This window comes from Eptesicus fuscus, chromosome 10, assembly GCF_027574615.1.
Source record: "Eptesicus fuscus isolate TK198812 chromosome 10, DD_ASM_mEF_20220401, whole genome shotgun sequence".
Taxonomy (NCBI): Eukaryota; Metazoa; Chordata; class Mammalia; order Chiroptera; family Vespertilionidae; genus Eptesicus; species Eptesicus fuscus.
Window position 1 is genome coordinate 5,175,565 of NC_072482.1, and position 24,271 is coordinate 5,199,835.

Here is a 24,271-nt window from a genome sequence, read left to right on the forward strand (position 1 = left end):
GACGAAAGGCGTGGGTTCCATTCTTGTGTTGGCTGCTTTTTGCTGTATGTTTAATCTGATCTTGATTTTGCCATGGGCCTCAACTTTATGTACTTTTTCATGGTTCTAAAAGGAATGGTTCCTGTGTATGAAATACCCAAGGCGTAAACACCACCCCTCACACATCCCATAACTTGAAGACTTCCATTTAACCCACTTACATTAGCTTCCCCTTAGTTCAGGAGGGTATTGGGAAAAAGGTAGTTTGAAGTATTGCTGTGGTGATATGGGGACTTTCCATTTTAACCTTTACACTAAGGGCTTCTGTTTTTTTCCTCCTTTAATACTTGACTAAACATCTAAAATCAGTTATAACATCATAAAACTATGGAAATAACGGAACATTGCTGCACAAGCTAGTAGGTAGCATCCTGATAATGAGAACTGCAAAAGCTGTGACTTACCACAGTCATGAAGTATTTTCAAGAGATTCTGGTGGATGCACTATCCTCTGACCAATGGCTTCCCCCACCTTCTGCTAGGATACGAATATTCCCGTTCACCTCTGGGGAGGTACGGATAGTAGCTGTTGTTGAATGGGGATTATTTTCCCCATCTCTTAGACACACGGTGAAACACTCTTAAACTGGGAGGTTTTGCTAAGTGGCCAGACTTGGGATGTGAACTTTCTCCCTGTTATTTGTAAGTTCCAGCCTTACCCAGTATCTCACATTGAAATAGTTCCTATAACTGTTAAAAAAATTCCTGTTAGAACTGAGAATGTTTGTTCCCTCATTTCCCCTTAGTTCATTCGTTTTTGGTCAAGAGTTAGCCTTTTAACACCACTTTTTAGCCCCACTGAAGTGTCTTCTCCATTGGCTAAGGACAAGTTTAAAACCATGACTCGAGTAAGATACTAAGTCAGATTTGCCCTACTCTGTGTCTTTCCCCCACTCGGTGCTCCACAGAACGGAAAGCTTCAGAGCAGCTTCAAGCCCTCCTCCCTGTGACACTGAGAGGAAAGAATTCTTGGGGACTGCTAGCTAATACTGGAGCCTTATTACTGCTAATCACTGTCACGGAAAGGTCACGCCATTCCCCTTCATTTGAGGAAAACAATGGGAACTTATCTGATGAACTAGAATACTGGTCAGTATTGGGAAACTTCAATGTTACAATATCTAATCAAACGGAGTGTACTGGTTCTGTGAACCACCTGAAAAAAGCAAATTAAACTTTAATTAAACAGAACTGGTTGTGGTATATCTGTAAGAAATCTGAAATATATAGGCTTTTACATTGTTCTTAAGTGCTTTAAGTACTCTTTTTTTAATATTAAATTTTAATAGCTCTAGTAGAAAGTGAGAAGGGCTCAAATTTTCACAAAAAAATCCAAGACCAGTTTTACACCAAAAAAACAAATGATGAATTCCCCCTATTCCAACCAGTTAGACAGAAAATGAATACTCATACAACAAGTTGGGAAACAGTTTAATGATCACTCACCAAAACCCATGGGAGATTCTTTAATGTTTACAGGAGAAACTATTCCCCTCTCCGGCACCACCACGCCGTTCGTTTGGAGTAGCACTAAGTCAAGTTCCTGGTTGTTTCGTCTACTTAAAACCAGAGGTAAGGAAACCTAAGACAGCAACTTCAGGGCCAGTGCGAAACTATCCAAGTTCTCCTGGAGAGGTTTTCTCTCTGAAAGCAGCTCGTCCAGAGAAGCCATGCCCACGTGCCTTTCTGCTTCCAACTAGCCAGACAATTAAACGCCTCAAAGTGCCCAAAGGTCCCAATATTCAGTCAAGGCATGTATGCAACAGGCCGCATGCTTTCTAGGTGTGATGAACAGTGATGAGAAAGACATTGAAACATGGCAGATCCCAAAGCACCAGTGCGCAGCCTGCAATCCCAGGTCTGGAACCAGCACATCCTCCAGGGCCAGGCCTTTCTCGGCTTCGGTCTTAGAAGAAGATGATTTTTTTGTGCTTCGAGTTGGGTATTTGCCCCTTTGACTTTAACCTCCGAACAGCCTCCCTCATATGTTTGGGTTGCAGTGGTGGCATTTCTCCCCACTTCTCACACACATCCAGTGCTAAAGAGAGGGTAAGGAGACAGTTTCGTGAGCACACCAGAGTTATTCACAATCCTTTTGAGTACTGTAATTCTCATCAACTCTTCTAAGCTTGCTGAGGAAGTAAACCAAGGCATTTTCTCTAAAATGTACCATGTTTGCCCTGGCCAGCATGGTTCAGTGGTTAGAGCACTGGGCCTGGCACCGAAGGGTCTCAGGTTTGATTCCTGGTCAAGGGCACGCACTGGGGTTGCTAGTGATTAGCAGTGGGCAGCAGCCAAGCTATTTACTCGGTAAGTATGGGAGCAGTTTCAAGGGTCAAAACATCGGTTATAACTCCTCACACTGGTCAGCCCCAGTGACAGCCTTTCCTGTATCTTTTGGCAGCAGAAACGAACCAAGTTCATTGGAGAAAAAAAATACAAGGTCTGCTTCTGTCACCCTGGGCTGCGGGCCGGAATCAGGAAGGGACATTTCCTAGATGTTTCCTAACTCCCAGTAGGAAGCTCTGAAGGACTAATGGTCACGTTCTGCTGAATACAAAGGTCCCCCCACTTGGTCAACCTCTAGTGTAAGTGGAAACTACTACAGGGCCTCATTAAGTCCCTCAGTCCCGATGTTCTTGAAAATAAGACCATCACAGGTTCAATCCTTTACTTACACCAACACCACTCACCTTCTTCTACCACTTCCCCGACGAAAACCTTGGAAATACCCGACATAGCAATAACCACATTCTGAGACACGGAGGTGCCAGTGATGGACTGGATCAGCTGGAGAGAAGGACAAAGACTGATTAAAGCAGTCCAGCCGGCTTCAGAAACAAGTGCCCACAGGAGCTCTGCACTGAGAGTGTTTGCCAAAGGCCGGATGCTGAAATTGAGACAATTGAAGCAACGATTCTGTGTGTCAAGACCCTATCCCTGGAATACAAAACCGAAATTGGTCAAATTATTGAGGGACATGTTATTTTTATTTTCCCGCTTAAATGACCCCCAACGTGCCTAACACGTCACTTCCAAATGCCAAGGGACATAACTCTGGATACCAGTTTGGTTCTCCCAGCTGATGAAAATGAAGTGTGATAGTCCATCCTTACCCTTTTAATGGCCGCCTTAGGGAAAGCTGAGCGGCGGTACATTTCATAACGGTTCAGCTGCTCCTCAGAAAAAGAAGAAACCAGGATTCTAGACAAAGATTCAGGTAATTAAGTTATAGGAAAGAATGTTTAAATTATTTATTACATCAATAAAATCAATTGTCAAATTGAAAATGAATTGTCAAGGGGTTGATGGTATTAGGTTAATGCTCATGAGGAATGAAAAAGTATTTCTACTCTTAAGGCACTTGAGAATAAGTTAAACACAATTTCCTTTCTTACTTTATTAAGAACAAAAACTCAAACAACAATGTAGGTCACTGTATCATACCATATAGATTGTGTTTTCAGCCTTAGGCTCTCTCCTATAATGCGACCTTATTACACTTCACGTTATTGTAAAAATTTAAGACATAAAGTTATGTTCAAACCAATAGTTTTCAACATTAACAGATTAAGGAGGAAAATTTTGTAAAATATATGGAAAAGGGTTAATACTCTATAGGAATGAATTCTTTCACATAAATAAAACAATGGCCATACCAATTTTATTTATTTATTAAATATATATATTTTTATTGATTTCAGAGAGAAAGGGAGAGGGAGGGAGAGAGAGAAACATCAATGATGAAAGAGAATCATTGATCAGCTGCCTCCTGCATGCCCCCTACTGGCAACCGAGCCCTCAACCTGGGCATGTGCCCTGACTAGGAATGTGTCCTGATGTGGTTCATAGGTTGATGTCAAACACTTAGCCATGTGGCTGGGCAGCCATACCAATTTTAGAAAATGAGCAAAGGACATGAACAGAAACTTTACAAAAACACCAATGGCCAATAAGTATAGAGGGAAAAAAATTAACTTTTACTAGTAAAGAAATTAAAATAATAAACAAGATAACATTTTTCATAAACCAGATGACAAGTATTAAAAAGAATGGTACTAAAGAGAATGGGAAGACAGAAAGTCATACATGCTGATAGAATGTGAAGTGGAACAACCTTTTTGGAGAAGAATTTAGAAATACGTATGAAAATCTTTTGAAAATATTCATACTATTTGAACTAGCAACTACACTTCCAGTTTATTTTAGGAATCAAATGGACAAGTATGTAAAGATGTGCATCATAATGTTGTAAAAAAAAAATCCAGCCCTGGCCGGTTTGGCTCAGTGGATAGAGCGTCGGCCTGCGGACTGAAGGGTCCCGGGTTCGATTCTGGTCAAGGGCATGTACCTTGGTTGCAGGCACGATCCCCAGTGTGGGGCGTGCAGGAGGCAGCTGATCGATGTTTCTCTCTCATCGATGTTTCTACCTCTCTCTCCCTCTCCCTTCCTCTCTGTGAAAAGTCAATGAAATATATTAAAAAAAAAAAAAAAAAAAAAATCCAAAACACAAGAACAGTTGCAGGGATTGGTCAAATTATGGTCCATCCACACAATGGAATACAATGTAGCCATTAAAAATGATGATTTACAGGCATATTGACTGACATGAAAACATTTAGCAATACATATCAAACATTAAAAAAAAAAACACATGAAAAGGTATATACCCTGGGTAAACTCTAAGTGATGGGATTATGGGTAACTTTTTTTTCCTATTTTTCTGTAGTCTCTGAATTATTTGCAACGAAACCATACTACTTTTACAATCAGAAAGCATAATGAGTTTATAAAAAAAAAAATTAAAGGTCAAGAAAAATTTCTTAATTTTGTGTGGTCAAGTTAGAGCCTGGCAATGGGGAAAGATCAGAAAGTAACTTACTGCATCTTCTGAATCTCATCTTCATCCACTTTCTGCTTCTTCTCTTTCTTTTCTTTGGTGTCTATTTTTAGTTTTTTGGCTGCAGGAGTGAGTAATGATAAGTCTTCCGTTTCAACTGCTGTTAAATCTGAGATGTCCTGACTCTTGAGCTGAGGAGATGAAAGAAACGCTTTTATATATTTGGCCTACTTTCCAGACTCAGCTAAGGTAAGAAAACATCATTCTCATTACAACACAACAAATCCACTTATTCAATGGTAGGATACACTAGCTCCCCTGAAGAAATTTATAGCCTAGCTGTGGAAAGAAAACTAGCTAAAAATCCAGTTTTCTTGTTTAGGTATGATCATAGCTCCCACATTTGTTCACAAGGGCAATAAAATGCCAAGGATCATGAAAACCTTTCCCCCTGAGCCCACTCTCCTAACCTCATTCTTTAGAGGGGATGTCAGAAAGTCCTTTCCGTCCGGCCAGCTCTTCTGCTTCTAAATCTATAGATCTCTTTACTTGTGATGATTCCATGTGGAAAGAACATTAAAAAGAAGGAATCTTCTAATCAAAACAGTGTTTCTTTGAACTTGGAACATTTAAATGAGCTTCTCCCACATGTAGTACTCTTTTCTTCCTATCTTTTAATTCTACTGCATCATGCAAATATTTACTAGACTGAAAACTTTGTGAAGACAGGTTTGTCTCATTTATCTCACCCCACTAAAACATTTAGCATAGTTTTATTTATGCTAGATTAAAAAAATATATTTTTATTGATTTCAGAGAAGAAGGGAGAGGGAAAGATAGAAACATCAATGATGAGAGAGAATCATTGATTGGCTGCCTTCTGCACACCTCATACTTGGGATCGAGACTGCAACCCAGGCATGTACCCTGACGGGGAATTGAACCTCGACCTTCCTGATTCATAGGTTGATGCTCAACCACTGACCCATGCTGGCCAGGCTATGCTAGATGCTTAATGTCTGTTTAATAACAAACAAACAAACAAACAAACAATCAAAATCCAAGCTTCATCCCCTCCAATTTAATTTACAATCTAAGGACACAACAAATCTCATTAATTTCACCTTTGTTTTTTCAAGAGGAACTCTCATTAAAACACAGGAATGTGAGAGGTAAGTAACAGCATAGTATATCTTTGGCAACCGTTTCACTTTCTTCTCTACTTACTGATTATACAAGTTTTATAACCTCTTTGTGCTTCAGCAGTTTTGGTGATTTATATTTTCCTTAAAAATGAGCCATTTTTCTTTGATTTAAGGATTTATATAGTCTACACCTGAACATTAAATTTTCTTAAAACTTTAAAGATCTCCCTATCAGTGCCTATAGCCCTTATTTCATAATGTTGTGCACTTACATTCCAAATAACCAGGTTTTTATTATTTCTTATGTTTTTTAAAACATTCACTCATTAATACCTACTTTTATTCTTATCAACTTCTTGTTCCTACGTTCTTCTGATTTATTTTGTTCTTGAACTTCTGGTTTCTTGAGTTGGGTGCTTATTTTCAATATCTCCTGCTTGTTAATATAAATATGTAAGGCTATGAATTTTTCTTTAAGGTTTTGATCAAACCCCTTGGATTTGATGGTAGTGTCTCTTAGTTAATTCCTTTAATCTAGGGGCCATTTAGAAAACAGTTTAAAGTGTCCAGGTGTTAGTTTTTTGGGGGGTGCGAGTGGAAGTGGGAGCTTTTTGTTGTTAAATTTCAAGTTTATTGCACTATTCTAACAGATGTGGCCTGTTATGATTTCTACTTTTAAGAATTTTTGCTTTTCTGTGTGGTCCGGTTTATGGTCAATTTTTAGAAGTGTTTTGGAAGCATAAAAAAGTTACATTTTCTGTTGGGTACAAATTTCTGTATGTGGTGAACTCTCTATTGGAATAAGCTAATATTCCTCAAATCCTTTTTGTTTTTGAGATGTTTCAAAGGTTCTGTTTTTAAACAATGTATTTTTATTGCTTAGGAAAGGAGAGGAAGAGAGAGAGAGAAAGAAACATCAATGATGAGAGAGAACCATTGATCGGCTGCCTCCTGCACGCCCCACAATGAGGATCTAGCAGGCAACCTGGGCATGTGCCCTGACCTGGAATCGAACTGTGACCTGTGACCTCCTGGTTCAGAGGTCGATGCTCAACCAGAGCCAGGCCAGCGGGGTCAAAGGTTCCTTCTTAAAAGTTTCACAACAGCCAAAACCGGTTTGGCTCAGTGGATAGAGCATTGGCCTGCGGACTGAAAGGTCCCAGGTTCGATTCCGGTCAAGGGCATGTACCTTGGTTGCAGGCACATCCCCAGTAGGGGGTGTGCAGGAGGCACTGATCGATGTTTCTCTCTTATTGATGTTTCTAACTCTCTTTTCCTCTCCCTTCCTCTCTGTAAAAAATCAATAAACTATATTAAAAAAAAAAAGTCTTTAAAAAAAAGTTTCACAACATTTTTCTTTTTCTAAAAGTTCTTACTTTTTTTTTTTTTTACAGAGAGGAAGGGAGAGGAATAGTTAGAAACATCAATGAGAGAGAAACATCGATCAGCTGCCTCCTGTACACCCCCTGGGGATGTGCCCACAACCAAGGTGCATGCCCTTGACAGGAATTGAACCTGGGACCCTTCAGTCCGCAGGCCGACGCTCTATCCACTGAGCCAAACCAGTCAGGGCTAAAAGTTCTTACTTTCTATCCTATCTAATAAAAGAATATGCAAATTGACCGTAACTCTAACACACAAGATGGCCACCGCAAGATAGCCAGCAGGGGAGGGCAGTTGGGAGGGACCAGGCCTGCAAGGGAGGGCAGTTGGGGGCGACTGGGCCTGCAGGGAAAGGCAGTTGGGGAGACCCAGGCCTGCAGGGGAGGGCAGTAGGGGGTGACCAGGCCTGCAGGGGAGGGCAGTTAGGCATCAATCAGGCTGGCAGGGGAGTGGTTAGGGGGTGATCAGGCTGGCAGGCAGAGTGGTTAGGGGCAATCAGAAAGGCAGGCAGGCGAGCAGTTGGGAGCCAGCAGTCCTGGATTGTGAGAGGGATGTCCAACTGCACGTTTAGGCCCGATCCTACTGGGATCCTACTGGGATCGGGCCTAAATGGGCAGTAGGACATCCCGCGAGGGGTCCCAGACTGGAGAGGGTGCAGGCTGGGCTGAGGGACCCTCCCCTGCATGAATTTCGTGCACCAGGCCTCTAGTATTTTAATAAAACTTGATGCTCTGAAAGGCTGTTTGTGTCTAATCTAATATCCTTCCACGATCTCTTTAAGCGCCAAACTTACAGCTCTAAGAGCCTACCATTCTGTCTCTAGAAGGGGAACCCAGAGAACACCGAGCTTCTGCTCCCCTGGCTGACACTCGGCTAGCGATCCCTGCGGCGCTTTGGCCCAGCACAACGGATGGGTCTAGTGTGTTTATGCCATAGAGAGACCCTTGGACATAAGGTGATTAAACCGGTAGCTCCCTCGGCCTCCCTTTAACGAGTCTGCTGCCTAGAATAACAAGTTATGCTTAAGCAACATCTGTGAGAAACCACACTGCAGTGGAAGGGATTCTAGGAATCCTGGGTTCTCGCTCTTGCACTGTCTCAGTGTGACATCGGATCCCAATTTCCTCACCAGGAAAACCAAGACGCTATTAAAATTCCCTTAGAAGGAGTTTTAATAGTCAAGGGTGGGGATTAAATATATGAACCCAGTGCTTGGGTCTCCCGGACCGGACCAGCACTCCAGTGTTGTCTCCGCCCACCCCGACCCGCCTCCACGACTGCCGATCAGAGGGGTCTTGGCCGGGCGGGGGGCGGGGGTCCACAGGCAGGAGGTTGCGCAGCCACAGCACAATCGCGGGGTCCTCTCGGCCCCGCCAACGTCTCCCTACCTCGCCTTCCTCAGCCGCGGCTTCTTTCAAGTCCCCGTCTCCGTCCGCGTCCGTTTCCTCCGGGTGTCCGTCCGCGTCGGTGGCCCCAGGGCCCGCGGGGGCTGCGGCCGCCTCGTCGGACGCCCCTGTCTCTCCGCCTTTTTCCGCGGGCGACTCGCAGGCGCCATCCATCGCAGCCGAAGGTGGGACCGCGGGTCGCGGCGCCGCCACACACGGGGCTGGAAGCTCACTTCCTGTCGTCGCGCCGCGATGACGTCACCCGCGGCTCCTCCGCGGTCATTCAGAGGCGACGTCCGGGCCCCGCTTTAAGGGTGGCGGTGGGCGAGGGCACGGGTTTCAGCCGGTGGGCTTCCCATCCTGGGAAAGCCGCCTTTTAAAGGAGAGCCGCACGGTTTACCGGAGGACTCCCCTCTCCGTGCCGCCTCCAAACCCGCCACGTCGGTGAACTCCGTCCTCCCCCGCTTCCCCGGCCGGCGGGAGGGGAGCGCCGTCCGCGAAGCGCGTGGGACGCGGCTCCCGGCGCCGTGTTCGCTGGGCCTCGGCCGCGGCTCCACGGGCCTGGCTCTCACCTCGAGCACCTTGGAAGAAAAGGCGTAGCGTGAACGGAATCTGCCCAACCCATCTGTCCACTGCACACCTCTGAGCGCCCACTTCGGGCCAGGGGCAGTGCTAGTGCCAGAAACAAAACCAATTAAAAGACTTGTCCAGTCACTGGCACTCAAGGTCGGGGTCCGCTTCCCACACCTGACTTTCCCCGGCAGATTGGTTAATTCCATCAAGTAAGAGGGAGGTTCTTTTATTTTGAATTTCACTTTAGGAGCCCTTTCAGGGATTGGGAGCATGAAGTGGGTATACTTTTATTTTAGAATTTTGCTCCCTTCCGTCGTTGAGGTACTGAGGGGCATTCTATTCGCCCCTGTGCCCCTGGGCCCCCACACCCATCCCATAACTTGTGCGCACTGAAGAACGGACTAGGAATGCAGGTGCGCGTTACCATATTTCCCTCTTTGTTTCCACGGCCTGCATTACCGTATTCACGTCCTGGGCGCCAAAACCTCTGGGAAGAGCGCACGTCGTGGGGCGGACGCAGGTGGGCCCGCGGGTCCCTTCACCTGTACCGCGGGCGACCGCGCGGCGCTCTGCTCTCGCCCCTGGAGGCCCCACTGGCCACGGCGCGGCCCACGTGGCTCCCACGGCCACCTGTGCCGCCCGCGAGCCCCGCCCAGCTAGGTGGGCGCAGGGCGGGCGCAGGGCGCCGTGACGCGTGACGCCGGATCCCGGAAGTGACGCGCTGCTGGGGGGGGGAAGGCGGGGGGAGGGGGGTGGTGTCCCCGGCCGGTTTTGGGGGGGTGCGTTGCCCGGAGACGGAAAGTTTGGGAGCCTGAGCCGGCTCGGCTGCGGCCCCGGGAGGGGGTCCAGGGGGCGGTGGCCCTGGGGATGGGGAAGGAGCAGGAGCTGCTGGAGGCGGCCCGCACCGGGCACCTCCCGGCCGTGGAGAAGCTGCTGTCCGGGAAGCGGCTCTCCTCTGGCTTCGGGGGCGGCGGCGGCGGCGGCGGCGGCGGCTCCGGAGGCGGCGGCGGCGGCCTCGGCTCTTCGAGCCATCCCCTCTCCAGCCTGCTCAGGTGGGTAACGGGCGCCGGGCAGCCCCTGGGGACTAGTCTCCTGGGTCCCTAGAGAGATCGAGGCTCCCGAGACCCGGGCGGGTGGGTTTTCGGGGTGCCCCGAGGCGAGGGCAGACGGCCATCGGGACCGGGGACGCTGGTGCGGGTCCGAGAGGCGCCGGGCTCTCCAAGTCTGGTCTCCTGACCTGGCTACGAAGAATGGTGGGAGTGCCCAGGTGGCAGCCTCTGCCGCATGGCACAGCCCGGCTTCGCCCTCGCCCGCTGTAGGGTGCCAGCTGTCGTATGTAACAAGCCACTTTAGAGCAAAATATATATATTTTAAAAATCGCCCTCTCCTCCTGCAGAAACTGCCCATCCTTGCAGAATCTCGCGGCGCCCCTGGAGGGAATTCTCTTGCTTCCCTCCTTTTGGGAACTTGGAATCTCCCTCCGGGCTCTGCAGGACCTGGCTTTTGTTGTTTACATTAAATTTGCCTCTGGACTTAACACCTTTAAGTGTTCTTTGAGCCCTTCTTGTGCTTGAAGCTCAAACTCGAGTTCCTTGTAGTGAACCTCATTGGATTAGCCAGCCTGTTAAGTGGCATATGCAGGATTCATCAGGGGCTTATTCGTCAAGAAATAAAGCTTTAGAGAGACTTGTTTCGGAAACTGAGGGGTGCTCTCCACTTCTCCAAGGTCTGTTGTTAAAATAAACCCTTGAACCTGAGCTGTAAGGATCGAGAAGAAGAGATCACTTTTGCGTGGCTTGGAGGGAGGGATTGTCAGTGTGAGTAAAATGTGTTGGTTCAGCAGCACTTTCATAGCCCGTTTTCTTTTCCTTCCTTGTTCTTTTGAGGTTTTTAAGAAGTGGAAGTTCATTTAGAAATGGCTTGGTTTGCTTTTGTTCCCTTTTAGTTTATGTAACATCAGTTTGGGTGAGCTTGGACCAAGGAAGCCCAAGGCTCTAATAAATTGTTAGGTATTAAGCACCGAGTGGGAACCTCGCTCTAATATAGAAAGATTTTTAAAAGTAATATAAGAGAAGAACTCTCCTTAGTTCTTTTGGGGATTAAAACACCAGTACTTTTGCTGCAATTTCTCCAGCCCCTGGAAAAATGCTTTCCCACAATTGGCACTCAGGGTTTGTTGAGTAAGAGTATTAGAGGACAATACATTTCTAAATAAACTGATGGTAATACCGTAATTGTTAGTAGTTCAGAGAAATGAGATATCCCTTTGGGATGAGATGGATATCAGGGCTTCCTGGAGGAGGGGGACTTCAGCTGGCTTTGAAGGAAGTAAGGATCTGGGTAGGCGGAGTAGAGTGTGCCAGGTGGGCACACCTCGGGGGGAGGCACAGAGTGGGAACGGAAACTTACGTGGTGTGAGTGGGACGCTGGGAGGACTTCCTGCTGGAGCCTTGAGTGGCAATGCTAAACTGATGCACACATTTCCATCCTTCGGAGTGATTTCGTCTTCTCATGTTTATATTCCCAGTCCCTAGATCACAGGTGTTGAAAAGTGTACTTCAAATGAGTGAATTGGGTTTTGAATCTTGCCTGGATCACTTTGATATTTCTGTACTTCTTGATGTCTGAGAGATGAGAAAGACTACAAGTTCGGAGGTGCCAGTTTCTAATGAGTTGAATGATGTAGCATTTGGAGGTTTGCCAGATACCGTAACCCCCAGTGTATCTGCTGAGGTGAGACGCTTTCATGTCTCTCCTGCCTTCAAGTACAGGTCACGTCACTCTTAGTGCTCTCACTCCGAGACTGTTGAAATTTTGCTGAGGATTTAGCTGCCATGTAGTTAAGCAAGACTAGGAAATCTCTGATGAGCACAGTGTTTTTACTTTGGGCCTCCTGCTAATAGAATATGTCCAGTTTGTCATGAAGTGTGGATGGTGGTGTCTCCATTCCCTGCGTGGGAGAGCTGACTCCTGACCTGCTGCTGTGGCTGTGGGAGAGATGGTAGATAGCCTGGAAGCCAGCGTCTCATCCCTGTGACCCCCAGGGGCAGGGGGATCTGCAGGCACTTGTTACACTAGGTGTGTCATTAATTAGAGGTGACTGGTTCAATCTAGCGAGAGACTTGTAAGCAACCCAGACCGTGTGTTTTAATAATCCCTAGGTCAGCATGTCCTGCCTTTTGAGATTTGGAAATAGTAGAGGGTGGGTCCCCCTGCCCACACGGCCCACCTCAGGGACTTGGCCTTTGCATTGGCTTCCCTGACCTGCCCCCACTGGTACTGCCAACTGCAGGCGACGTTTGTCCAGCTGTTTGAGTGACCAAGTAAAGCGGCGGGAGTAGGAGCTTACAGCTGCAGTGCATACAAATGTTCCAAACCACACGTGTGTTTGTCTTTTCATATCAATCTGTCCCTCTAGTCCTCTATGTATGACCCTCCCCCTCTCTCCACAAGAGCTTTGTGCTTCTTCTTAAGCCACACAGTGCCCCCTCTCTCCCCTCCCCTTTTCTCTTCCACTGCTTGGCCTTCGGTCTTAGCTTCGCAGAGTGTCCCTAACGACCCCGGTGCACACTGATCGCTCAGGCTCCCACTTGGAGCCCATCATCCGTAGTGCACAGTAGTTGTCGACGAATACTTTGCCCAACTTCCACAGTTTATTGCTTTGGCCTGTCAGTATAGTGCTTCCATATAGTAACCCTCACCATTGAGAATGTACCTGAGAGTCAGCAAAAAAGACTTCTAGAGTAAAAAAAAAAAAAGTTATTAACTGCCTGTCCTTCCGACCTTCCCTTATTTACCTCGTACATCAGGGGCCGCGGAGTACTGTGCTGAGGCCATTTGTCTGGAGTCAGACTGCCTGGGTTCGTGCTGTTACCGCCACTGACTACACAGATTGCTCAGCCACTTTGAACCTTAATATCTGCGTATCAAATGGGATAATATTACCTGCCTTATAGTACTGTCTTAGGTAGTATGTGGAAGAAACCCCAATTTCTGGCACATTGCAAGTACTCACTGCTAGCCACCCTCAGTTCAGTTCAGCACATACCGTTTTGCCATGCTGCACCTGCTGTGTGTGAAGTACCATGCCAGACATTTTAAATGTCTCACTTGGGTATCTTTTCCAAACTTTGGCAGATTAGAAACAGGAAATAAGGGAGCAGACCTGCTCAGGCAGGCACATTAATGCCATTCACTTACCCAATGTTTACCCATCCTCTACTTTGTGCCTGGCCGATTGCTAGACACACTGCAAAGTTTTAGCTCAGACCTGGCATATCGTAGGTACTCTTATCAAAATTAGTCAGTCCCACCCACGCCTTCCCCCCCAGGAGCCTTGCCTTTCTCTCTCCTAAGCTCCAAGGGCCCTTCTGCTGCCTCTGTAACTTGTTTCCCGAGCCTGCACAGTCCAGCCGGCTCACCGCTACCTCTCTAACTTTCTAAATAAACTTTCTCACACTTTGAATAAAAAAAATTAGTCCCTCTCCCAATACATGGTCTCACAGTGTTTATGATATTATGTTATGTCTGTATGATTGACCAAATAAGAAACAGAAAAAGCAATTAAAATCTAGGATCTCTCCCTCCCACCCCCCAGTAATTTGAGACTATTAACATAGAGGTATATAGCCCTATACCAGTGATGGGCAACCTTTTGAGCTTGGTGTGTCAAACTTCTCCAAAAAACTGAGCATAACTCGGGTAGTGTGTCACTTTGAGGAAAAAACTAACTCCAAGACTCTAGTCGCAAATGTTTCATCCTCAGGAGCAGCAAAGGTTTCATCCTCGGCATGCGGCCACCTCAGCGGCCGCGTGTCATCAGAAATGGCTACGCGTGTCAGTGCTGACACGCTTGTCATAGGTTCGCCATCACTGACCTATACACCGGGTGAGGCTCCAGGTATCACCAAACTATAGCTTAGTGCTATAATTCCTGTTTATTGTGACTCTTAGCCATTAAATAAAGATTAATTTACATTCACTATAGCTTGTTAATGAAAGGAGGAAAAACATTTTGGTGTTCTATCCACAATGATTCAGATGTAGTTTTTGTTACTTAAGAGGACAAGAAGATTACCTAGAAAGCGTAGCTGTCCACAATATCTAGTGCTACAGAGCTTCTGGAGAGCATGGATTTTACTTGCTATAATGGCTCATGTCCTGATAGTTGAACAGGTGCATGCCTTCCGTCTGTGGCTTGGACAGGCACGGCGCTAAACCATTTTCACAAATTGGGTTTTCCCTCTGTCACCCTTACGTCTGAGTGAAGTAGCTTCTTGGACTGGGGGCTCAGGCCCATCAGCTCGTTCGCCTGTCTCATCCCCAGTGGCTTTTCTAGAGCAGCGACCTTCACCATGAAGCTCCGTGAGTTCCCCAGTTCAGACTTGGCTTCTTCAGCATTTGGCTTTCTGACAAAGACATCTTGGAGTGGATAGCGAGATTGGCCAGCCTCTCCCACGTCTTTCCCAACGCGACCTGGAGTCAGTTCATGGACTTCGTTCAAGTCATTTGTCTGCTCTCTCGGGTCATGATTTCCATCATCTTCCGTGTTTGGCAGACCTGTTGATAAGCATAAGAGTAAGAGGTCTTCTGAATCTGATGGTTTTTATTTTAATTTTTAGTAAAACCAACACAGAACAGATGAAGCAAATAACCATCCGTAGTCTTGATACCGACATGAGCCTCAGTCATGGTCTGCCCTGTATTGACCGTGGAGCACATTTTGTCACGGGTAAGAGCCAGGCCATGGAAATTAGGCAGTTTTTGCCCTGAGTGTCCTCAGTAATAAGCTTGTTTTCTAAATGCAACTTCATTCTGCAGGTCAGTGAGACCCTTGAGACCATCAGATGCAATTTTGGTTCCTCAAATTCTCGTGACTAATGTTTTCCCACATTTCGTATATTGAGCATAGCGGGGGCTTGCACGGCATGCCAGTCTCTCTCAGAGAATGGGTCAGGCGCGTTCCTCCTGCTCCCTTTCTGCCCTTGGCGAGGGCCCTGGGTCCTGATGGCCGCCTCGGTGCTGTCAGCAAGCCGGGAGGGCGGAAGTGCACCTCCCCGAACGTCCTCTCCCTCCGGTGTTTTTCAGCCGTGGGCCGTGGCGGCCCCAGATTCCCACGTGCCGGAGAGTTTATGGTTAGGGAAACCACTGATTTCCAGGAAAGCAGCGTCTGTAGGAGAATTCACTAAGATCTGGGTGAAAGATGAATTCTGTCAACTTAAGGGCAGACAGATCTGAGAAAAGGAAACGTTAAGAAAAAGCATCACGTATTAACTTCAAACTGTGGTTGAATTATGAGCTACATTCGTGTGTGAGAGTGAATGTGTGTGAATGATGTGAACTAACACACTGCTGAGGGCTCAGAAGCACAGAAACGGAGGCAGAGGCCGCAGTCGAGGAGAGGCTGTCCTGGTTTAGGTAGATTCTACCCTTGGCTTCGGAAGCAGGAGGAGAGGGAGTGAGAAAGGACCGGCCAGGGAAACCTGCTCGAGAAACAGAAACATTTATAGACATTTATCTGCGTTCACACTCATTGTAGCGGTAAGGGTGGCTATGAACTTGTTTTTACTCTACCGTTTGGGGTGGGGGCGGCGGGGGGCAGGGAAGACTATCCAAAAACAGCCAGAGTTTCCCAAAGATACGGAAAGCTTCTGAAATAAGAAATGAAGAATGAAAAGTTTTAAAAAATGGACTCCATTTTAGGAACAATACCAGGTTCTCTCAAATGTCAGGAGATATGACAAATTGTTCATTGTTTTTAAAGAAAGATCCCTAATATTTATTTAAGGAATTTAGACTTAAACGATGAAAGAGCGGTTAGCATAACCACTCCATGGAAAGCGTCTTTCATCATCCCCAGAGGCACCTGTGGCCCCTTTCCTTTCGCCCCCCGCGGGGCAGCTTTCTGTGAATGTGCCTGTTTGGGGCAAAATGATTTGACTGACCCTAGGAGAGGGCGGCTGGGAGCCTGTGAGGATTGTAGAGCGGGAGGTGCTGGAAACGGGCTCTCAGGGATTGTCTGATGTAAGTTCCTGCTCTTCTGAGAGAATGCAAAAATCAAATCAAAGCGAAACACAGCTCCCCATTAGGATAGCAGTTTTCAGGATCTCCCACGAAACCTCCTTAATTCATTGAAATGGCTTTTAGAGAGCTTTTTAAAATACTTCTCTTAAGTATGATTTTATCGGGATGACAGCCTGTCCTTTGGAATTGGTGTGCATTTTTGCTTTCTCTAAAGCAGAATGCAGTTTCCTTGTTAAAAACACACACAACACAAAACAAAGCAAGATAGCATGCCTGGATATGTGGTAATTTTACATCTAAAAAATCTAGAAAGTGCCTAATCTAAACTGAGTAAGGGATCTACTTGTGGTGAAAGATAATTTGGAAGTTTGATAACAGATCTCCCTTTTTCTTTGTTCTCCAATTGAAGTTCAGTTTTTACTGTCTTGGTTACAAAAATTAGAGACAGGAAACAGTGAAACAGCCTTGTGGTCTGAAGAATGTGATTTGTATCCAGTCAGCCTCAGCATGTTCACTGCCCCGGAGGTTATGGCCCCAGTGAAAGTTGCGTCCTTGGCCAGAAAAATCCCTTCAGGAGGGTTTCCCCTCTTCCCCCCCTGCTTCACCCCAAACAGCTGTGAATTTCCGTTTGCGAAAAGGAAGTCAAGGCTGTCTCTATCTTAGTCTTCGGTAGGAAAGTAAATTACCGAGTTTTACAGTCCAGAGACACCAAGGAAACCCCAAAAGTAGATGGTGGAGCGTTTGCTCTTGGAAATGCCAGGCTCTCCTGTGGGCAGGAACTTGGTTTTTCTGGAGAAAATGTTCCCACACTGACTTCCCAAAGATTACTGGGAGATTTTCTGAGGTACAGAAAATTATATCGTTACATTCATAGGACATCTTCAGATAACTTTGGTGTGGTTAGAGTTAATGGTAGTAATGCTACAAATTATATGGTAAGGCTTCATATTTATCCTTTCTCAGTAATTTGTAGATCAAGTTGGTTTAGTTTACAAATCAAAAAAGTTTTTAAAACAAGTCAGTTGTCTCTGCTTTACTTGTGATGTTATTACCACTATTAAGAACTGCTCCTGCGCGACCAGAGTTGCTCAGTGGTTAAGCATCGATCTATGAACCAGGAGGTCAAGGTTCGATTCCTGGCCAGGGCACATGCCCAGGTTGTGGGATCAATCCCCAGATTGGGGCCTGCAGAGACAGCCAATCAGTGATTCTCTCATCGTTGATGTTTCTCTCTCTCTCTCCTCCTCCCCATTCCTCTCTGAAATCAATAAAAAGTATTAAAAAAAAAAAAAAAAGAAATGCCCTGGCTTGCTAGCTTACTTAGTAGCATAGCCCCTAAGGGCCAGGTTCTATCCCAACTCTGCCTGTGACGTAGGCAAGTTATATACCCCCTCTGAGCACCTGTGTCTTCATTTGTATAAGGGTCTGGGACAGTGCCCACCTCCTGAAGCAGCATCACATGAGCTAAATGTGTATGACAATGTTTGCCACCTGTGATGATTCTGAAATGATAATCCTGTGTGTTAAGAACACACTTTTTATTAAAGATGCAATTTTAAAATTTATTATTGATAACAGGGGCACCCATCCTTTTCAGATACGAGTCCCATTTTGAAAAGCCTAAAAATGGCGATGGAGGCAAAGTTACAAACTGATGCAGGCCCACAATTTCTTGCCCCAAACCTTGGGGTGTGGAATCCAGAGCCTTTGGGTTTGGGGAGGGTAGTACTGAGCCCCTGCTGGGACCTGGGCAGCACTGGGGCATATTTCCGCTGTGAGATCCGTAAATACAGTGAGTGCAGTTAGTATGGAGCAGCTCCATGTTGGTTTAGGTCAGGTTCTGTACCTCAACGAGTTTGCCACTAAGCGTCTGAAAATGCTTTTTGGATTTCTGAATATTAGATAAAGGAATCCGGACCTCTGCCTTTATTATAGAAAAATTGCTAGACTCATAAAAACACAAGAAAACAAAATCATCTATAACTCCACTACCTAAAGAAATTAACTGTTGTAATTTGGGTGAACACACTTTGGTCTTTTTTCTATGTGAACTGGTTTTTCTTTTTTTAAAGGAAAACAAATGACAGCCCTAACCGGTTTGGCTCAGTGGATAGAGCGTCGGGATGGATGTTTCTGATGTTTCTCTCTCATCGATGTTTCTAACTCTCTATCCCTCTCTTTTCCTCTCTGTAAAAAATCAATAAAATATATTAAAAAAAAAAGATTACTATGTTGCCCAGGCACATCCTCTTAAAACACACACACACACACACACACACACACACGCACACACACATGCTGTTGTTCTGTACATACTTTGTCTCTGATTTTCACTTACTATATTGTGAACACTTTCCCATTTTCTATTCTTCTCAACCTTATTTTAAATGGGTAAGTGGTATTCCACAGTGTGTACGAACTGTAACTCATCGAATCCCTCCCCTGCCATCAGACAGCAGTTTGAGTTGTTCGCTATTGGAACAGCACTGTATGTACATCCTTGTAGGTGGTTTTTGTGCACACTCATGCTTGTAACGTTTTATACACTCAGTAGGATAGTAGGTGTAATTTGAGCATTCAGCCATTGCAGATCAACATGTGTGCCGCTGTATTCCAGGACTCTTGTAATAATTCTCAGGCCCTTCCATCTCCTCGGCCCTTTTGATTGGAAAGTCATGTACTAATCTATGGCTGTTAAATGCTCCTTATACTTAGAAAGTTACCTTTGTGCAGACGCAGGATTTTTTATTGTTAATCCTCACCCGAGGACATTTTTTTCCTCGCGTTTTCAGAGAAAAAGTGGAAGGGAGGGAGAGAAGGTGGGGGGGTGGGGGAGTGAGACAGAAACATCATGTGAGAGAGACACATCCATTGGGTGCCTCCTGCACTCACCCTAACCAGGGTCGGGGATTGAACCTGCAACCCAGGTATGTGCCCTTGACCAGCAATGGTACCTGAGACCCTTTTGTGCATCGGCCAACGCTCTAACCACTGAGCACACCAGCCAGGGCCAGGCACAGGATTTTTAATGGTCAGGTTGGGGCCTCTTGGGTCCCTCTTCAGAGGCAAAATGTTGAAAAGAGGTCCATTAGTCATACAAACGCATGGAGCAATATGCTCCAAGCAGAATGGGACAAAACCCAGTTCCTTTCGTAGTTCTAGTTTCATTATGGGAAATTTCAAGCATACAGAAGCCAAGAGAATAAAATAATGAATCCTCGCATACCTTAAGCGCCCATAAAACAATTAACGCCTCATGACCAATTCTGTTTCTTTTTAGTACCCCCCTTACCTCAATTATTTTGAAGAAAATCCTATATATCTTATTACTTAAGGATGTATCTTTGAAAGATAAGGGCACTTTAAAAGTTATTCACCATATCATTATCACACCTAAAAAACGGCAGTTCTTTAAAATTACCCAACGTTTAGTCGGTCAGGGTTCATGTTTCCCATGTTGTCTAAAGTACTTTACTGTCAGTTTGTTCACATCCGTGTCCAGACAAGGTCCACGCATTCCATTCACTCGATAAAGCTCGTGAGTTTCTTTATTAAAATCTGTGCCTTTCATCTCGGTCACTTTTCCCTTCCAGTTTACTTGTTGAAGACAAAGGTCATTTGCCCCACTTCCCACAAGCTGGGTTTGCTGACTGTACCTCTGCGTACCCTTCAGCGTGTTCATCTGTCCCCCGTGTTTCCTGTAAGATGGAAATCAGATCTAGAGACTTGGTCTGACTCAGGTTCAGATGTTTTTGGCGGATTTCTTCCTTCAGGAGAGTCTTTTTTGTGATGTTGGCGGCCATCACTGCCTACATCCATGATTTAACTAAGTTTGCAAAGTGGTGAAATTTTGATTTCTGTTTTACCTTCTCCCCTTGTTAACTGGAATACTTTTTAGAAAGAAACTTGGTAGAGAAACCTCCTGTTATGAATGACCTGGTTATCCTGAGGTACAGTTTGTACAGGAAACATGAATTCAGTGCTTGATTCTTTCCCCTTACTTACCAGTTTTCAGATCAGATTGGTTTTTTAGTAGTCCTCAGAGGTGTCTAATGAGTTTTTTTTGTAAATATTATGAACTCATTTATTTAAACATATTTGTGGTTCAGTAATAACCTTTTTAAAATGTGCTCTGAGACATTTAGACTTTATCAATTTTACTTTCCCATGAAAAACAGTTGAATTGGTTTGTAATGAAGTGATGGTGTGTGTTTTTGTGTATTTCAGTTGAGTGGTATTTTACTCAGAGGTCCAGTTTGTGCTTGTTCCGCTGGCCATTTACAATCACATGTTCTTATCTTCGAGAGAGAAGTTCAGCTGGCTTCTAATCAGCTCAATCTCTCTCTCTCTCTCTCTCTCTCTCTCTCTCTCTCTCTCTTCTTTCTGTCTCTCTCTCTCTCAAATTTCCTGCTGGTCATAGATGACCCTGTAGGTGAGAAAGCTTTAAAAAGATGCTCTAGGGATTTGAGTAGACAGATTTCTTCAGGTTGTAATTATGGGAGACCCACCAGAACGGTGTTTGCCACCAGCTGTACAGGGTGGCTCTCTGTAAGAATCTAGATACGTCTGACTGAGTTGTCACTTAGATTATTCAGGCTCATTTGTTACTCTGAATATGTATCGCGGTGTCACACTCTTTACATAAAATTGAAGCGTCAGTTGAACTGTCCTTCATTAAGTCTACTGAGCACATTTTTTTGTCTCCTTGTTGATTTCTGATTTATTGCATTTGACACCTATGTCTTTTTTTACTTGGTTTGGAGCTCAGCCATGTATGAAAGCATTTTGGGGGGATTCTATTTTATTGATTAGTTTTGTATTCGGGAAGCTGGGTCCGGGTCCTTCTGCCGTGGCTCAGATTCCCCATGGACACCCTCCAATGCTACATCTAGAGTCAGTTTAAATGGGATAAAAGCAGCACTGGAACCGCCATTTGTTTCCCTCGTTGACAGTAGTTGGGCCCGTCAGGGTTCTACTGCCGAGAGGCCTTGGCAGCATCCAGCTCCGTCACTAACTGAGTTCGCAGCACTTGCATGTCGGGCTCTCAGAGTCTTTAAAGAGCATTGTCATTAGTGCAGATGAAAAATGAAGATAAAGGTAATAGAAGAAATATATTGAACTTCATTTGTTGAGAAAGGAAGATGTATCTTAAACACTCCACCTTCATAGTGCCAGGGAGCCAGGCAGCACCGTTGAGTCGGGGGGTGCACGATTCTTGCAAGGCGGAGGCTGTGGCTGTACCTCCCGGTGCGGGGTCCTCTGTCGCGGCTGCACACGGAACTCGTCCCCGGCAGTGGTGCTAGAACAGCATGATGGACGCAGACGTCAGGTCTTCGCTGTGATTGGAACAGCAGCCCCGAAGGTATAGTAGTCAGCATTGATGGAGCACTCACTGATAATGGGTTAGTAGCATTCCTTTTTACATTTCAAGGCATTAGTAAGTGCTTGTCCTTACTAGTGTTAAGAAAACCAAAATTGTATCATCATCCACCCTTTTGTGCATTTTGTGACTTTCAGCTTTGCATGTGCACACTCAGATTTCCTGATTGTAATGCTTCTCAGTTGCAGCAAAAGCTTAAAATCTCAGAGGGATTGTAATTTTTCACAGGAATATTTATTTTTAAAAGTTGGAAGCTCTCAATTCTTACCTGTGAAAAGGTAGAAAAGTGGCACTGTTACCTGAGGCATCGGGTATTTGAAAACACAAGCTCGTTTGTTTGGAGGTGGCACTTGATTGAACCCTAGAAAGGTCCTTCAGAGGGGTCTCTGCCCACACCCAGCCCGCTGCCTGCTGACCAGCTGTCGCCTTTGCTTTCCTTTCACCGCAGTCAGCGTCCATTGTGATTTTCTTTCTCGTTTCCTTTAAACACAGTCCTTTTCTCAAGTTATTTTTCATTTTAAATACAATCCAGACCTTCTTATAAGAAGTCTGGTGACCAAGAAAACATTACAAAACATCAGTTCGGGGCTGTTTACCTGAATCACTGGAAGATGCTGAGACTTCCTGGTGTTTGTTTTTAGGTCTTGAGCTCTCTGCTGGGCCTGGAGGGGAGCCCCGTCCTGGCTTTGTTCATAACTTTGGGTGTCACGTTCCCCATCTTTCTCCGGTCCGGCCTGAGGAAGTGGGTGCGTTGACTCCTGTCCTCGTTGGATCCAGCTGCCTTACTTTTGCTGCTTCAGGTTGCCCTACAGTCTTGATAAAACTTCAAGGCAAAGCCCCACCCAAATTGCAGTGTTTGAGGTGCTCAGTTCACAAGTTAATTCACAACAGCTCAGTGCTACCGGCTGGCCGCCTTGTAGGTGGGTCTGTACATGTGTATTTGGGAGGGGGCGGTGTTTCACTTTTGGGCACCTAATGCTTTGCTCTCTGGGCAAGAACTCTACATCTGTATTTCCTCATTTACCTTTACAGCATGCCTGCTGATAATTGTTATTATTCCCATTTCACTAATGCCTTTCCCAGAGAAGCGAAGCGTTGGGGAGAGGTTACAGTGACCTGCTCGGGCCACACAGAGGGGAGCAGAGAGAGGAGTCTCTGACTCCACTGCACTTGACCGCCTGGAAGGCTCGGTCTCTTTGGATGAGATTCAAGCCAGCATTTATTATATGCTTAGGTAATATTTTACCAGAGGGTTTGAGTAGGGAATTATTTATTTTAATTCAACAGTTGCTTTTATAACATACGCTGTCCTAAGCACTTGACAAATATTAACTCCTTTTAGCCTCGCAGCAGCTTTGGGAAAGGCACTAGTATCACTCCCATTTTACTGACCAGGAAACTGAGGCACAGAGAGGTCAAGTATCTTGCCCAAAGTTTTGAACCCAGGCAGCCTGGCTCTGGAGTCCTTGCTCCTAGTTTTTATGCAAATGGGGATGCTTCCTTTTATCCAAGATTGGAGCACAAAATCCCGTTAGCACACTTTGACTGCATAAAGTGAGAGGCGTATTTTTAAAGGAATCATGGGAGGGTTGGTTGAGGGGAGTGCGTTTCGCCTTATGCCAAATACTGTATTAGCTCAGAGGACGTGGAGCAGGGCCATGCAGCTCAGGAAGAGAAGCACCCCTTTTGTCTTTCCAAACTTTCCTTCTAGAAAATTCGCTTCTTCCTCTCAAGCAGGTTCATGTAGTCATGAGTTTCATCTGAGAAGATTCAGGACACGCGCCCCCCCACCCCCAAGTGTCAGGTTCAAAGTGATAAAGATTTGTTTTGGACACATGACCACCAGATGTACTACCCGCGACAAAATGTGTGCAAGGGAAGGAAATCTAAACAGCTGGCAGGAAGCCAGAGGTGTGTGTATTTGAAGTTATTTCTAACAGTTGCTACCAACTCTGCTTTCTTACAGTTCTCGTCCCTCCTCCCTCCCTCATTAGTGCGTGGTTTATGATCAAACTTTACACTCCTAAACAACAGTTTGTCCGTAAAATGATCTTCAGAGAGCACTGCCTGGTTCACGTGATGATTGAAACCAGCTTGGAGCCTGGGATTGTGGGACAGGGACGTCGCTCTCCATAACCCTGGGTGCTTTAGTCCCCACAGTCCCGTGGTGTGGGGATTAGTGCCCGTTTTACCAATGAGATTAGAAGAGGTTAAGTGACTTGCTCAGGACTGAGGTTCTGCATTGCAAGGCCTGTAGAGGCCATTTCACACGGAGAGAGCTGCCAGTCTGCGTCCCCAGGTGGTAGAAGTGTAAGGAAAAGCGTGTTCCCGCTGCGAGCTCTGAGAACACCTCTGGGTCCTCTGCTCAGCAATAACAGAATAGCTCTATTACTTTTACCTACAAGTGAAAATACCTCCGATGTTGGAATTGGCAACGATTCCAGATTCGTTACTTGTTCAGCTATTGCTATCTCCATAATTATATGTTGAAGACGTAGCTGGA

At 45.6% G+C, this 24,271-nt stretch overlaps 2 protein-coding genes across 10 annotated transcripts in view; one reads left to right on the plus strand and one right to left on the minus strand.

Annotated features, from left to right (window-relative positions):
* Positions 1-1,453: 1,453 nt before the first annotated feature.
* On the minus strand, positions 1,454-10,032 carry TAF11 (TATA-box binding protein associated factor 11). 5 transcript variants are annotated; one of them, XM_054722068.1, is made up of 7 exons: positions 9,825-10,026; positions 8,796-9,373; positions 6,362-6,457; positions 4,922-5,070; positions 3,156-3,243; positions 2,718-2,829; positions 1,454-2,077 (listed from the first exon to the last, which is right to left on the minus strand). In XM_054722068.1, exons 2-7 carry the CDS (start codon positions 8,964-8,966, stop codon positions 1,947-1,949), a joined length of 747 nt encoding a protein of 248 aa, XP_054578043.1. In that variant the 5' UTR covers positions 8,967-9,373; positions 9,825-10,026; the 3' UTR covers positions 1,454-1,946. The 5 variants fall into 5 exon arrangements, with proteins under 5 accessions (XP_054578043.1, XP_054578044.1, XP_054578045.1 ...); XM_054722069.1 differs by having other exon boundaries at positions 2,733-2,829; positions 9,825-10,021; XM_054722070.1 differs by lacking the exon at positions 6,362-6,457 and having other exon boundaries at positions 9,825-10,020.
* Positions 10,033-10,133: 101 nt separating this feature from the next.
* ANKS1A (ankyrin repeat and sterile alpha motif domain containing 1A) overlaps positions 10,134-24,271 on the plus strand; it is a 182,794-nt gene continuing 168,656 nt past the window's right edge. For all 5 annotated transcript variants that reach the window (XM_028161275.2, XM_028161274.2, XM_028161278.2 and 2 more), the window contains exon 1: positions 10,134-10,417. In XM_028161275.2, the coding sequence (XP_028017076.2) occupies positions 10,233-10,417 (185 nt within the window). In that variant the 5' untranslated portion in view covers positions 10,134-10,232. The remainder of the gene's footprint in view (positions 10,418-24,271) is intronic.

What these genes read in the sequence shown, in the direction of transcription:
- TAF11 (XM_054722068.1), bottom strand. Translation starts at nt 8,966, where the DNA reads ATGGATGGCGCCTGCGAGTCGCCCGCGGAAAAAGGCGGAGAGACAGGG. An exon ending in GATGAGATTCAGAAGATGCA is followed by an intron (nt 3,244 to 4,921) that starts GTAAGTTACTTT and finishes ATCTTTGTCTAG; the next exon opens with AATCCTGGTTTCTTCTTTTT. An exon ending in AGAAGGTGAGTGGTGTTGGT is followed by an intron (nt 2,078 to 2,717) that starts GTAAGTAAAGGA and finishes CCCTCTCTTTAG; the next exon opens with CACTGGATGTGTGTGAGAAG.